Consider the following 13,919-nt stretch of genomic DNA (forward strand, 5'->3'; position numbering starts at 1 on the left):
GTTTGTGCCTTGTGGTGAATTCTCTGTATTTGCTCTTGTGAAGTCTTCTCTTGATTGTAGACTTTGACAATGATACACCCACCTCCTGGAGAGTGTCCTTCACTTGTCTGGATGTTGTGAATGGGTTTTTCTTTACCATAGAGAGGATCCTGCTATCATCCACCACTGTTGTATTCTGTGGACATCCATGCCTTTTTATGTTGCTGAGCTCACCAGTAGTGCGTTCTTCTCTCCTCAGAATGTACCAAACTGTTGATTTGGCCACTCCTAATGTTTCTGCTATCTCTCTGGTGGATTTGTTTAGTTTTTGAAACCTTACAATGGCCTGTTTCACTTGCATGGACAGCTCCTTTGAACACATAATGTAGGTTCACAGCAATAGATTCCAAATGGAAATACCACACTTAGAGTCAACCTCAGACCTTTTACCTGCTTAATTGATGAAGAAATAATGGAGTAGCCCACACCTGGCCATGAAACAACTTTATATTCAGTTGTCCAATTACTTTTGGTCCCTTGGAAAAGGGGGATGACTATTAAGAGTTGTAATTCCTAAACCCTTCCTCCAATGTGGATGTACATACCCTCAAATTAAACCTGAGAGTGTGCACTTTCAACCCATATCCGTTTTATAACTTGGTAAATACCTGAAAAAACTAAAATTGTGCCTGTGTCCAAATATATATGGACCTAACTGTATATTACACCACACACACACACACACACACACACACACACACACACACACTAGCAACTTGACATAGACACTAAAATGCCCTGTAGTAATGTTCTGGACTAGATATAGCTTCTCTGTTGTGACCACATAATGTGTCACAAATGGTCCCAACAATATTGAAGATTTAGATTTAGTTGAATCAGTTGAATGTTGGTCACAGTCTACCCTGATTTGCTGTAAAGGGTCTCCTCCTTTAGCTAAAGGAGTGTTGACATTTTTCTATTGTTATGACATCACAACACCATTTAGGTTTTTCTTGTAGGCATGCCATCCTTTTGCTTTGTAGCATTGCATTGTATTGACCTCCTACATCCACACACCTTCAATTTTGTGGCTATATAAATGTACCTCTGCTCCTGTAAATTAATTAGTTACCTTTTGCCATCCAGTTAAACACTTACCTCTCCCTAATCTACCCCTGTGCTTTTTTCCCTCTGGAAGAAGGAAGGTGCAGTGTCCTTCTATTATATTGCTAACATTTATGATGTGTTGGAAAATATTTTGGACAGGTTAAATTAGACCCACAGTGCTTCTTCCTATGGTGGTTATAAATATATAGTCTTTATTATAAAGCCTTTGACTAGGACTATAGTTATCCTAAGTAATTTAAATTTTGGATTTTATTTAGCCCACCTGTTTTATAGAACTTCATTAATGAATTTTATGGTGACCCTTTCATCAAAGGCTAAAAGTACCGTGAAGACTGGATGGACATCGCCAAGAATTGCCCAATGGCTTCTTGGTAATTGCAATAGTGAGGCTGGAGTTTTTTGGCTCAGCCTCCCTTCACCAGAGTCTCATTCTCAGTCTTTTTCTGACTTATTTCTCCACAATGCAGATGAAAATCCAGCAACTGTATGTAACTAAAAGTTTTTCCCTTAATTTCTTAATAGTGTGAACAATCACATCTGATGCGGGAACATGAGGACTTACAAGAGAGGACAACATTACGATATGAGGAAAGAATTACTGAGCTGCACAGCATCATTGCAGAATTAAACAAGAAGATTGACCGACTTCAAGGGACAACGATAAGGTAAAATTTCATATTATTAGGTTATTTATTTATTACAGGTACTTATATACCGCCGTCAATTTACAGAGCACTTTACATAAATATTGTACATTCACATTAGTCCCTGCCCTCGAGGAGCTTACAAGCTAAGGTCCCTAACTCACATTCATACACATTACATGGTGACAGGTTGTTAATTAGTTTGGCTACTTCACTTCTAATAAGAGACCATTGAAAATGTAACTATAAATGCATACAGAGATCATTGCTTGCTTACTGAGTAGATGAGTTTTTCATTTAGACATTTCTTGCTGGAGCAGTCCACCCAACAAACTTCTGTCTTAATATAGTGATGCTGGAACACCCTCCTTGTTGCCTCAAACACAGAACAAATTATTACAAGTACAAAAAAAACCCTTCAAATGTGCCTATCAGATTTAGACCTGCCTTTGAATCTTGAATGTGATCCAGGAGACAGAGAGAAAGTTGCACATCAAATACTAAATCTGCCCATAAGTGGATAATTTTTTTCCCCATCTACCAGTGGACTGATCCCCCCCAAAAAAAATAGATCTTCCTATCCACGCAATCGCTGCGTAAATATATTCTGACAGCAGGAACTCTTCCATTGACATAATACCCTAATCGGCGCTGCAGCAGATTGACCGCAGGCATTGATCGAAGGAAAATTTTCCAACAATCCTATTTGGGAGAAGCCGATATATTGAAATTCATCTGGTCCATGCTGAACCAACTGAATTTCAATCCATCTGTGGCCTGCTTTAAGGAAATACACTTCTTCTGCCCTCCTGACTGTCTATGGAGCAGTTTGTAGTTTTTCTGCAGGGAAGTACAAAAAACTTGGATTAATGAAAATTGAGTAAACTTATATTTTAATACTGCTGCTGCAGTATCTCACTAAAATCATTTCCTTGCTGTCTGAAATTAGTAAAGCAATAAAGAATTAATAAAAAAAAAAACATATCAAATTGCTTGTATGAATGAACATGAGCAGTAATGATAGAGGTGCATGTGTTTTTGGTTTCCTCTAGAGTTCCTATTTTCTTTCTTTGTGCTTATGTGTAGTGATGTTTTGGCTTTACTGATTAGTAGTACGGTAATTGGTACTCTTTTAAAGGAAATGGAGGTTGTGTGAACCTAATTTAATGTAGCTACTGGTTGTATTTTAATTTATACAGACACCTGTGACATCCTTGTTTATGCAGGGTGACACTGACAACGCCCTAATTAAAAATTGATTGCTTACCTGGGAAGGGAAATGCTAAATCATATGTACATATGATAATATTTCTATTATTTTCCGAGGCATAACCTAAACTACCATGTGTCTTTCATCAGTTTTCTTATAATCTGTCAAAGCAGGATGGCTGAGAGTTGATTCACACATGTGCGGTGCAGATTGAAGTTCAGATTTCACAGCTAATTGACACAGTAGTTTTTCAGAGATTCAGGTCAGGTTTTTATCCTTTTCACACGTGTGGTTTAGAAACGGTTTCCATAGAAGTCAATAATCTGAAATCCTCATATGAACCGGACTGCACTGCTCAGAAATCGGATAGCATTCTCTTTCAGTCTGCAATGAATCCACACTCCCAGTGCACCGGACATATGTGAACAGGCACCATAGGAAGCAATGTTATTTCACATGTCATGTGGATTGGATGCAGTTCAAACCACAACTAATCCGCTACTATGTGAACCAGCACTGATAAAGCCTCATGCACACAAGACGTTTTCTAAACGCTCCTAGAAGCACTTCCTCTTGGCAGAAGAGTTTTGCCCCCCAAAAAATCGCCAGATGCTTGTAAAAGTGTGTAACACGTTTTAAGTGCGTCAAGTGTTTGAGCGTTAATTAATTTTATTGGCCAGAATAAATATGTTCTGGCCATTGAAATGAATTGATGCTCAAGCACTAAACGTGCCTAGCATTAATGCTGATTTAGACACATTTGCATCAGCTGAAATATGCCAGGCTTTTTTTTTCTGAAACTCTGCTGCTCCTGGATGCACTGGTAGCAAGTTTTTTTTTTTTTTTTGTTTGTTTTTTTTTTTTTTTTTTTCTACCTGCCCCTTAACTTTCCTGCCATTAAACGCCTCTAAAAGTTTGTGTGCATGGACAAATATGCTAACATGCAGGGGAGTTTAGAAGGAGAAAAAACGCCAGATGCTCCTAAGAGCAGCTGTAAAAACATCCAGTTTGCATGAGGCTAATAGTGTCTATGATATGGATTTCAGAACAAAAGGCAGCAGTAAGCATTTCGTCAACTCGCCAGAGAAAAGTGGTAAGAAATCCCTCACGTTTCCTATGGTGCTTTCTCCTTGACCAGAGCAACAGATTTCACCCCATTGTTGCTTTCTTACCTAGTGATTAATATACTGCAGCCAGGAAATGAGACTTGTTAGGTAAAGCAGAGTTGTACTTCGCTGACCCTACCAAAGGTTTAGTGTCACCAGTATCTTGATTACTGGTGTGATGTTGGCCATAATCTTACCAGGCAAAAAAAAGTTTATAGCAGCCGCAAACCAAGATTTCTGCTTGTTTGTTGAGAGGTTCTTCATTTATCACTGTAGACTGTGCTACAAATGCTATTTTTTTTTAAACTGCTGTTATGAGATTCGACCCCCATTGACCAGTGACTGAATACAGTATTTGCGAATAATGTTAGTGAAACTATTTTACAATTGTTCTCATGTCCCAGGAACCAGTGCAGCAGGTCATTTTTATGAAATGTATGAATTAAAGCTACCATTGGAGTTAGATATGTAAAGGAATATTTAGTGTTTTTTTTCTCAGGACAGGTTTGGAGTAATCTTTGCCGTGTTTAGTTGTATCCTCTCCTGGCGTGAAAACACTCACAGTTTCTGTGGAGGAACAGTATTTTCAACCAAGGACAAGACTGCAGAAGACCACCATCTCATCTAGTCTCCAAAATATGGGGCATTGTTTGTAGTCTTTAGAAAAAGCTGAGAACATTGTAACTGATAACAAAGTGCAGTAGAGACAGGAAATTATATGTTCACAAGGTTTCAGTGGTTAATTAACAGACCAAAAATGTAGAAAATGAGAGGTTCATTGTTAGGTCTACATACAGTATACTTTGTGTTGTTGAGATAAGTTATCACCCATTCAGAGAATGCATTGTTTTCAGGGGCTTGGCAGCTTGTATTGTGATAAGGAATATTAACCACAATGTTCTGTAGTAATGAAAGGCAAGAAGCTGAGGCTGCATATGTAATGAGCAAATATGAATGTTCTCTTGTATGTATATAATTATACAGAGGAACTTTTGTTCTGAAATTTTAGTGCATGTCCAGTCAATACGTATTTGTGTTGGGTTGTGTTGAGTATGGAAGAGTTTAAATATTCCCCTCCCTTGTTGTCCTGCTTGCTTTTTACTAGAAAAGAAGTGAGGGCAATATACAGAAGTAAAACTTTTTTTTTTCTCTCTCTAGTAGAGTAAAGCTAGTCATACATGAATCAAAATTTGGCCAGTTCAGCAATTTAAATCCGTGTGTTTCCCTTTCTGTTCAAGAGAAGCTGGTCTTTAGACCAGCTTCTGTTGAATGGTCCTGCTGAAAAACTAGCTGCAGTGCAGATCAGTGTATCCTGATGGCTGGGAGTCCGGCTGTCAGAATACAAAGACAGCAGAGAGGCTTTTCCCATTCACCTCAAATTGGCTCAGTTTTCTATAATTCAGCTGCCTGGCTGTATGGCCAGCTTAAAGTGCTTTCTAAAGGCTCATTATTTAAAAAAAAAAAAAAAAACAAACATGTCTATACTTACTTGCTTTGTGCGGTGGTTTTTCACAGAGCATCCCGGATCCTCCTCTTCTCGGGTCCCCCGCAGGCTCTCCTGGCCCCTCCCTCCTTTCGGGTGCACCCACAGCAAGCAGCTTGCTATGGGGGTGCCCGCTGCTCAGCCCTGCCCCCAATGGTTCCCGCTTCTGTCTCAGCCAATGGGAAGAGGGATTCCCCCAAGACTCCAGTGCACATCACTGGATCAAGAGGGGGCTTAGGGGAGTGTTAGGAGGGCTGATGCTGCACACAGAATGTTCTTTACCTTCATGCATCGAATGCATGAAGGTAAAAAACCTTGAGCCTTTGGAACCACTTTAAGGGAAGGTACCTTGTCAATTATTCTTTGCTGTCTCGTTTCCTGTTGGCAATTTTCTCACTTTTTCCTGTCTAGGTACACCATGGTCAGCAGGGCAAAATATTAAAGACTCTCACTGAGTCTTGGATAGCTTTTGGCTTTATGTGCACTTATATATTTTTTTATGATTATTTTCACAAAAATTATCTCTATTCATACCTAAATGAAAAGACAATGCGTTCCTTGTAAAAATCTTTTGCTCCCCTGGTGTACTGCATAAATTGGCCATCTGTCAGTAACAACTGAAGTTTAGTATAAAATGCCTGTTCTTAAAGCAGAACTACATTGTATCTCAGCACCACCAACTGAAAATGCTATTTAATTCATTTTTAAAATTCACATCAAACTCACCCATCCATTCATGTCTACATGCCTTATTTTGTTGAGAAATTACTTTGAAAAACATCTCCCTAGCATTTCTGGCTGAAATGTCCTGAAGGCTCATGGGGTTGTATGACAACATTTTGGCCTTTGCCAGAAACCAGGAAGCCACTAAGGAATAGTAAAAAAAAAAAAGTTAAAATAAGTAAATATAATATACCTTCCTATCTATTTACTAGTACTAGCATTGATTTTGGATTTGAATTGTTTGAGACTCATGGAATACGTGGAGCGTATGGGTGGGATTAGTAATGTAAGGTCTGAGAGGAACCTGTTAACCCATCCTGTCTGGTAATTCTTACTTTGCACTTGATGATTTTTTTCTCGAATTTAAAGTTGATAATTGTAATTGCAAAAACTTTCTGAAGCGTTAAAAGGATATTTTGACAGTTTGGATTTATTTAAATCCATTATTTGTTTGCATAGCCCTAGAAAGAAAGTATGACATTCATTACAGCATCAAAGAACAATGTACATGTGTTTTGTGGTCATTGAAAACAGTCCTTTGACCAGGATGAGCTTGAGGGCTCGAATCTGAAGTGGAATTTGGAAATGAGACATGAAAGCTTAGAATGATCAAATGGCAGCATAATAAAAACACTGCTATATATTAAACACTGTAGCCCCCTCTTCCTCCCACCCCCCATATGATACCACCACAATTCACTATGGCCAAAGTTCGTTCTACACTTCACTCCCACTGCATTAGGATTTTTTATGCCCTTTAAGTTCCTCAAGACTCAGAACTTCACCATTTTGTTTACCAGTTTATTTGTACAATTTTCATTTACCATCTTTTACATATTATTTTGCCATAGTTTTTTTTATCACAGAACATTTGTGTACTTTACCATATCCAGATGCTCCTTATTATATGTGAGCCTTCCCTTTGTAAAACAACCCTTTCAGTTTAAAATAGAAACGAAAGGCAAAACATTTGTGTATACAGATAAAAAAACTTTGCAAATATTAAACACCCCCCCCCCCCTTCCTTTTTTTTTTTTTTTTCTATATACAGTGGGGCAAAAAAGTATTTAGTCAGCCACCAATTGTGCAAGTTCTCCCACTTAGAAAGATGAGAGAGGCCTGTAATTGGCATCATAGGTAGACCTCAACTATGAGAGACAAAATGAGAAAAAAACTCCAGACAATCACATTGGCTGATTTGGAAAGAATATATTTGCAAATTATGGTGGAAAATAAGTATTTGGTCAAGATCAAAAGTTCATCTCAATACTTTGTTATATATCCTTTGTTGGCAATGACAGAGGTCAAACGTTTCCTGTAAGTCTTCACAAGGTTGGCACACACTGTTGCTGGTATGTTGGCCCATTCCTCCATGCAGATCTCCTCTAGAGCAGTGATGTTTTGGGGCTGTCGCTGGGCAACACGGACTTTCAACTCCCTCCAAAGGTTTTCTATAGGGTTGAGATATGGAGACTGGCTAGGCCACTCCAGGACCTTGAAATGCTTCTTACGAAGCCACTCCTTTGTTGCCCGGGCGGTATATTTGGGATCATTGTCGTGTTGGAAGACCCAGCCACGTTTCATCTTCAATGCCCTTGCTGATGGAAGGAGGTTTGCACTCAAAATCTCACAATACATGGCCCCATTCATTCTGTCCTGTACATGGATCAGTCGTTCTGGTCCCTTTGCGGAGAAACAGCCCCAAAGCATGATGTTGCCACCCCCATGCTTCACAGTAGGTATGGTGTTCTTTGGATGCAACTCAGCATTCTCTCTCCTCCAAACACGAAGAGTTGTGTATCTACCAAACAGTTCTATTTTGGTTTCATCTGACCATATGACATTCTCCCAGTCCGCTTCTGGATCATCCAAATGCTCTCTAGCAAACTTCAGACGGGTCCGGACATGTACTGGCTTAAGCAGGGGGACACGTCTGGCACTGCAGGATCTGAGTCCCTGGCGGCGTAGTGTGTTACTGATGGTAGCCTTTGTTACGTTGGTCCCAGCTCTCTGCAGGTCATTCACTAGGTCCCCCCGTGTGGTCCTGGCATTTTTGCTTACCGTTCTTGTGATCATTTTAACCCCACGGGGTGAGATCTTGCGTGGAGCCCCAGATCGAGGGAGATTATCAATGGTCTTGTATGTCTTCCATTTTCTAATTATTGCTCCCAAAAGTTGATTTGTTCACACCAAGCTGCTTGCCTATTTCAGATTCAGTCTTCCCAGCCTGGTGCAGGTCTACAATTTTGTTTCTGGTGTCCTTCGACAGCTCTTTGGTCTTCACCATAGTGGAGTTTGGAGTGTGACTGTTTGAGGTTGTGGACAGGTGTCTTTTATACTGATAACAAGTTCAAACAGGTGCCATTGATACAGGTAATGAGTGCAGGACAGAGGAGCCTCTTAAAAGAAGAAGGTACAGGTCTGTGAGAGCCAGAAATCTTGCTTGTTTGTAGGTGACCAAATACTTATTTTCCACCATAATTTGCAAATAACTTCTTTCCAAATCAGCCAATGTGATTGTCTGGATTTTTTTTCTCATTTTGTCTCTCATAGTTGAGGTCTACCTATGATGCCAATTACAGGCCTCTCTCATCTTTTTAAGTGGGAGAACTTGCACAATTGGTGTCTGACTAAATACTTTTTTGCCCCACTGTAAGTTGTCACATATCCTCTGTTCTCAGGTGCATAAGGAACTCAGAGAACTGGGGAGGAGAAACAGTAGAACACTGGTCTTCCGAGTGAATGGCTGTGCAGGGGGGGCATGTCAGGACAAGTCTGATCATAGGAGAAGCATAGCACAGCTAGAGAACTGACCACATTGCGCTCTCCTGCCTAGCGTGGCCAGTTTTTAATAGAAAGTAGATGGCAGAATATATATAAAAACAATACCCGAACTTTCACATGTCAACAGGATTTGCTTCTGATTTTTTTTTTTTTTAAACTGCTCATACACTGTTAGGTTTTCTTGTTCAACCTGCGGGCTGAACGAAAAAAGTCTAACAGATTCTTCCACCCTTGCTATACAGTGCGGTGTGTATTTCCTCTGGTTCATTCAAATTCACAGAGTGTATGGCAAGCTTTAGACTTGATGACTGCCCTGTTTGGTTTCCTCAGGCTGATTTACTATTTTTTCAAAAAGTAAGCCAATGACAGGGAAGGATTTCTGCTTTCTTCCTCCCAATCCCAGATATATCACGAACAATCATCCAGTCCCAGAATGCATGTTTATGAAAAGATCTTTCTGCAGTCAGGTTGTTCTACAGGTTCCACTTCAATTTTATACCTGTGAGTGAATTGGTGTATGTAAACCCTAACAATGAATATCTCTTATTTGCTCCCTTTTGCTTTACTAAATATAAAATTTAGAGTGGTTTATTATCTTTTTAATAAGTACAAAAATACCTGTTTAGCAGAAATCGTGTGCTTTGATAACTTCTTTTGTTCTCTGCCTGTGCACAAGGCCTGTTCTTTATAATCCATCAGAAATAATCTGTACTTGCAGCATGTTTAATGTAATAAAACATGGATAAATGTGCTTGTATTCCAAAAATGTACAGATTTTTTTTCCTGGCTTACACTTTAACACTTTAAAAATTTTTGGTGTTATTACAAGTGGTGCCTATAACCTACACTACGCTTGTATTCCAAAAATGTACAGATTTTTTTTCCTGGCTTACACTTTAACACTTTAAAAATTTTGGTTGTTATTACAAGTGGTGCCTATAACCTACACTACGCTAAGTGCCATTTTTTCATTTTGGTATACATGTTAAAATGCATGTTTTAGGTCTGAAGATTAGTTAAACCCCTAAAACCTATTTTGCAGAGAGCTTGGTGAATTAAATGGTGGTAGTTTCAATTTTTTATGAAACACATTATTGGACCAACTCATAATCAAGCCCATATTATCCCTAAAAATAAAATTACTAGAGTTAATTTTAAGTGCACAGAAAATAGACTTGTCTTTTTCAGTCTGACAAACTATGTACCAAATATAATATATAATATCAAACATGTCACATGCTCCTGATAGCAAACCAAACAATGGACCCAAAATTGTCCATAAAGAAGGCTTTGAAAGCCTATAAAGAAAAATTACTTATTTGGAAACTTTTATAACTGAAACTTAAGAAAAAGTTGTCCCCCCTCGTCTTTATTTTTTGTTTGTTTAGCAAAAAATCGAAAACCCTGTGGTGTGTAAATTCCACCAAACGAAAGCTCTCTCTCAAAAAAAATGTTAAAATATTTCTTATGAGTACAGTGGTGCATGACTGCACAATTGTAATTCAAATTGCGACAGCGCTGAAAGCTGAAAATTGGCCTGGGCAGGAAGGAAGTGAAAGTGCCCGGTATTGGAATGGTCAAAGACAGCTTGGACTGTTAGCAAAGTAAATGTGTCACCTAGCTTTGTCAATGAGAAGCTGCGCTGATTTTTTTAATCATCCAGTCATACTACAGAAAAATCATGTTTTTATTTTTTCTTGCACATAATTGAGTATTCTTTGAAAAGTGAATCTTTGCTTTGCAGAGTTTAAAATTAATTGTGCAAATGGAATGTAGTCTACTCCTTTCATTAAATCAACCCCCATGTGTTAGTAAACACCCCCAGTACTTGTCACTTAGCTGTTAGGGCTCATTTATGCTTGGGGCGGGGGGGGAGTGCTTTTTACACATGCTGCAGCAAAAATTATACTCCGCCGCATTAAATGGTCAGTACCGCCCCTGAACGCAGCCCATTCAAGTGAAATATGGCTTCCTCATCTCCTTTGAAAAGCCTCTGAAAGCAATCCACTGCCTAACTACATTACACTCACATCACATCTGTTAATTATTGGTACATCAATACCTCCTTCTTCACCTGTCCACTTCCTGAAAATGACCTATCCATTATATAGTTTTGTCCGTTTGTGTACATTTGGATTGACCACAGAGTTTTCATATAGGAAATGTTTAATACTTCCACTGACAGGCACAGACCTGGAAAAGTCCAACCCACACATCCTCCTCCATAGATACATAAACGTTCCAGGCCCTGGGGAATCTGTTGCATATGTGGTTATATTGCTTGACTGTACCTAGATTGTTGGTATGGTGTAACAACTTACTGTGCAGGTTGATGACTTTTTGCCGTTCGCAGAGCATAGGTTTCAAATCTTTTGCAGTAAAGAGATATTACTTTTAAACAGAAAACCCCACTTATTCTCTCTTTCTCAACAACCCACAAAGATGCTGTGCTTTCCAGTTGGTTTTCTAAAGCTGAATTGTGTTTTCATGAAACCGCCTAATGCTTTAACAGCCGTGTTCTTGCCTGCTCATGTAGGCCATGATACATTAATAATAACTTGTTAAACACATAAGAATTGTCATCTCCTGCCCATATTTTTATAATTCTGGCTATGAGTGATGAGCAGTTTAATGTAACTGATGCTGGCTTCTTTCCCTGCTTGCATTTGTTACAGGATTACTGGTGATCTGAGTGCTAGGTAAGACAAAGATGCAGCCTGCAGTATCTGTATCAAAGAGGAGAGCACAAAACACATGTTGCTCACTTGCTCATTCCGAATTTAATGTGTTAAACCGAAATGGATCACAATATACAGATTTTAATTTTTTTTTATAGTGGCAGTGCAGGCTACATGGAAGAGTGCATCAATTTGTATTGAGAGTTACCATTACTTACATATAGGATCCGAAACAGAGAAAGAGAATGTCAGAACCAACCGAAAACTGAACAAAGATAGCATAAACAAAGTGTGACTAACCTGTACCAAAGAGGAGAGCAGAAAACATGTGGTTCACTTGCTCGTTCCGAGTTTAATGTGAGCTTGTTGGTATTAGTCTCCTGAAGTCACACTACAAATCATTAGAGCTTCCTCTAGCTGCAGCTTAGTAATAACGTTACTGGGAGGTTTATTCATTTACTTGCTACATACTCTTGTTTTGAAAAGACCTGTTTGATGTTTTACTTGGTGTAGCCAGTTAATGGATTTTGTACACATTGCATATATGCATGTCTGGTGATGCACAAAACCTTATTCACAGTATTTGCTGAACCCCAGATGCCTTTAATTAGAACACTGAGGGTGAAAAGCCTCTTTTCTGGGTATAGCCATGTTGGCTCTGCCACTGAGAAATGAAAGGTTTGCATATGGTTCTGCTCAAATAGGTTCAGCTCACACACTGGGATTGATTTACTAAAACTGGAGAGTGCAAAATCTGGTGCAGCTGTGCATGGTAGCCAGGCAGCTTTGAACTTTAGCTTGTTTAGTTAAACTTTGACAATATGACCTGGAAGCGGATTGGTTTCTATGCAAAGCTGCACCTAATTTTGCACTCTGCTGTTTTAGTAAATCAACCCCAGTGTGTTTCCAGCTACCCTTAATGCTACCAGTCTAAACCCATTCTAGATAGTATAGATCTGCCATACCTATCCACCTGCTACCATGTTGTACAAGCTTCTGTTCACCCCAACATACTTTTTATAGAATGTGATAACGATTTTTACCATCACTACACACTGCAATTGGTTCCTCTTGGATCTGTTTGCAGATATATACATTACTGTACAGTGTGAAAATAGTCAACAGTTTTTAGAAGTTAACAGTTTGGTGAGCAAACTCCTTGAAAGCAGGAGATAACGTAGCCATAATGTGGAATAAGTAATGATATGTGTACTTGTCTGTCTACAGGGAGGAAGATGAGTATTCAGAGCTACGCTCAGAACACAGTCACAGCCAGCTTGAAACCAATGATGATTCCCGCAGCATAGACCAAGACCAGGCCTCAGTCTCTTTGTTGGAGAATCAGTCCACAATGGTTACAGTTGATATGGGTAAGTTAATAACATGAAATCACAAAAAGACTTCCTGCAATTCATTGTTGAGTACATAACTTTTGCAATTATGTAATACACCTGATTTGATAATTGTGCTGTGTGTGGATTAGCCTGCTCCCCTTGCCTTATGAGTTTATTTTCAAAATTAGGTGGAATATATTTGTATGTGTAAATTTACTGCCTGTTCATTCTTTTCTGCTGCACAGAGCCCAAAGGGCTTCAGATACCATAAGGCAGGGATGTCAAACGCCATTTCATTGTGGGCCATATCAGCATTATAGTTGCCCTCAAAGGGCCAGTTGTATCTGTAAGGCTAGATGTTCAGAACACCAGATGTCAATGAGTCCCCCACCCTCCTTTTACATCACAGTGCACCCCCCTTACCTTGTGCTGCTGCAAGGAAGGAGCTGGGAAGCAGAACGTGCAGGGCCTGGAGGAGGACCAGATGAGGACTGGAGTGAGCTGGTGAAGCCTTCTGAATGCTGAGTTCTGTCTTCCTCTATACTGCTGAGACATGACTGGGGGGGTGGTCACAGAAAAGACTCTTTGCACGGAGAAGCGCAGGATCTGGAGGAGGAGTTCTGTTCTCAATTCTGTGCTATCTGCTGAGACAAGTTGGAGGCAGAGGCCAAGGGGGTTGCTGCAGGAGAGGAGTGAGGGCCATATGAAATGGCCTTGCAGTCTGGATTCAGCCCCCCGGCCTTGTGTTTGCCGTGTGTGCCATAAAGTGTACAGAGCAACATGTCTAAGTTTTTCAACTGATGTGGTCACCATGATCCTGCAAGATATTTCAGCTTGGCTTGGAAGCAAG

The 13,919-nt window shown here is 39.6% G+C and overlaps 1 protein-coding gene across 2 annotated transcripts in view; it reads left to right on the forward strand.

Moving 5' to 3' along the window:
• Nucleotides 1-13,919, forward strand: part of MCC (MCC regulator of Wnt signaling pathway) — a 540,260-nt gene that overhangs the window by 370,382 nt on the left and 155,959 nt on the right. For both annotated transcript variants that reach the window (XM_089684729.1, XM_089684730.1), the window contains 2 exons: nt 1,630-1,772; nt 12,963-13,105. In XM_089684729.1, coding sequence (XP_089540855.1) covers nt 1,630-1,772; nt 12,963-13,105 — 286 coding nt within the window. The remainder of the gene's footprint in view (nt 1-1,629; nt 1,773-12,962; nt 13,106-13,919) is intronic.

The sequence above is a fragment of the Staurois parvus genome, unplaced genomic scaffold, assembly GCF_062004578.1.
Source record: "Staurois parvus isolate SC_StPar_1 unplaced genomic scaffold, SC_StPar_1.0 ptg000354l, whole genome shotgun sequence".
Classification (NCBI taxonomy): domain Eukaryota; kingdom Metazoa; phylum Chordata; class Amphibia; order Anura; family Ranidae; genus Staurois; species Staurois parvus.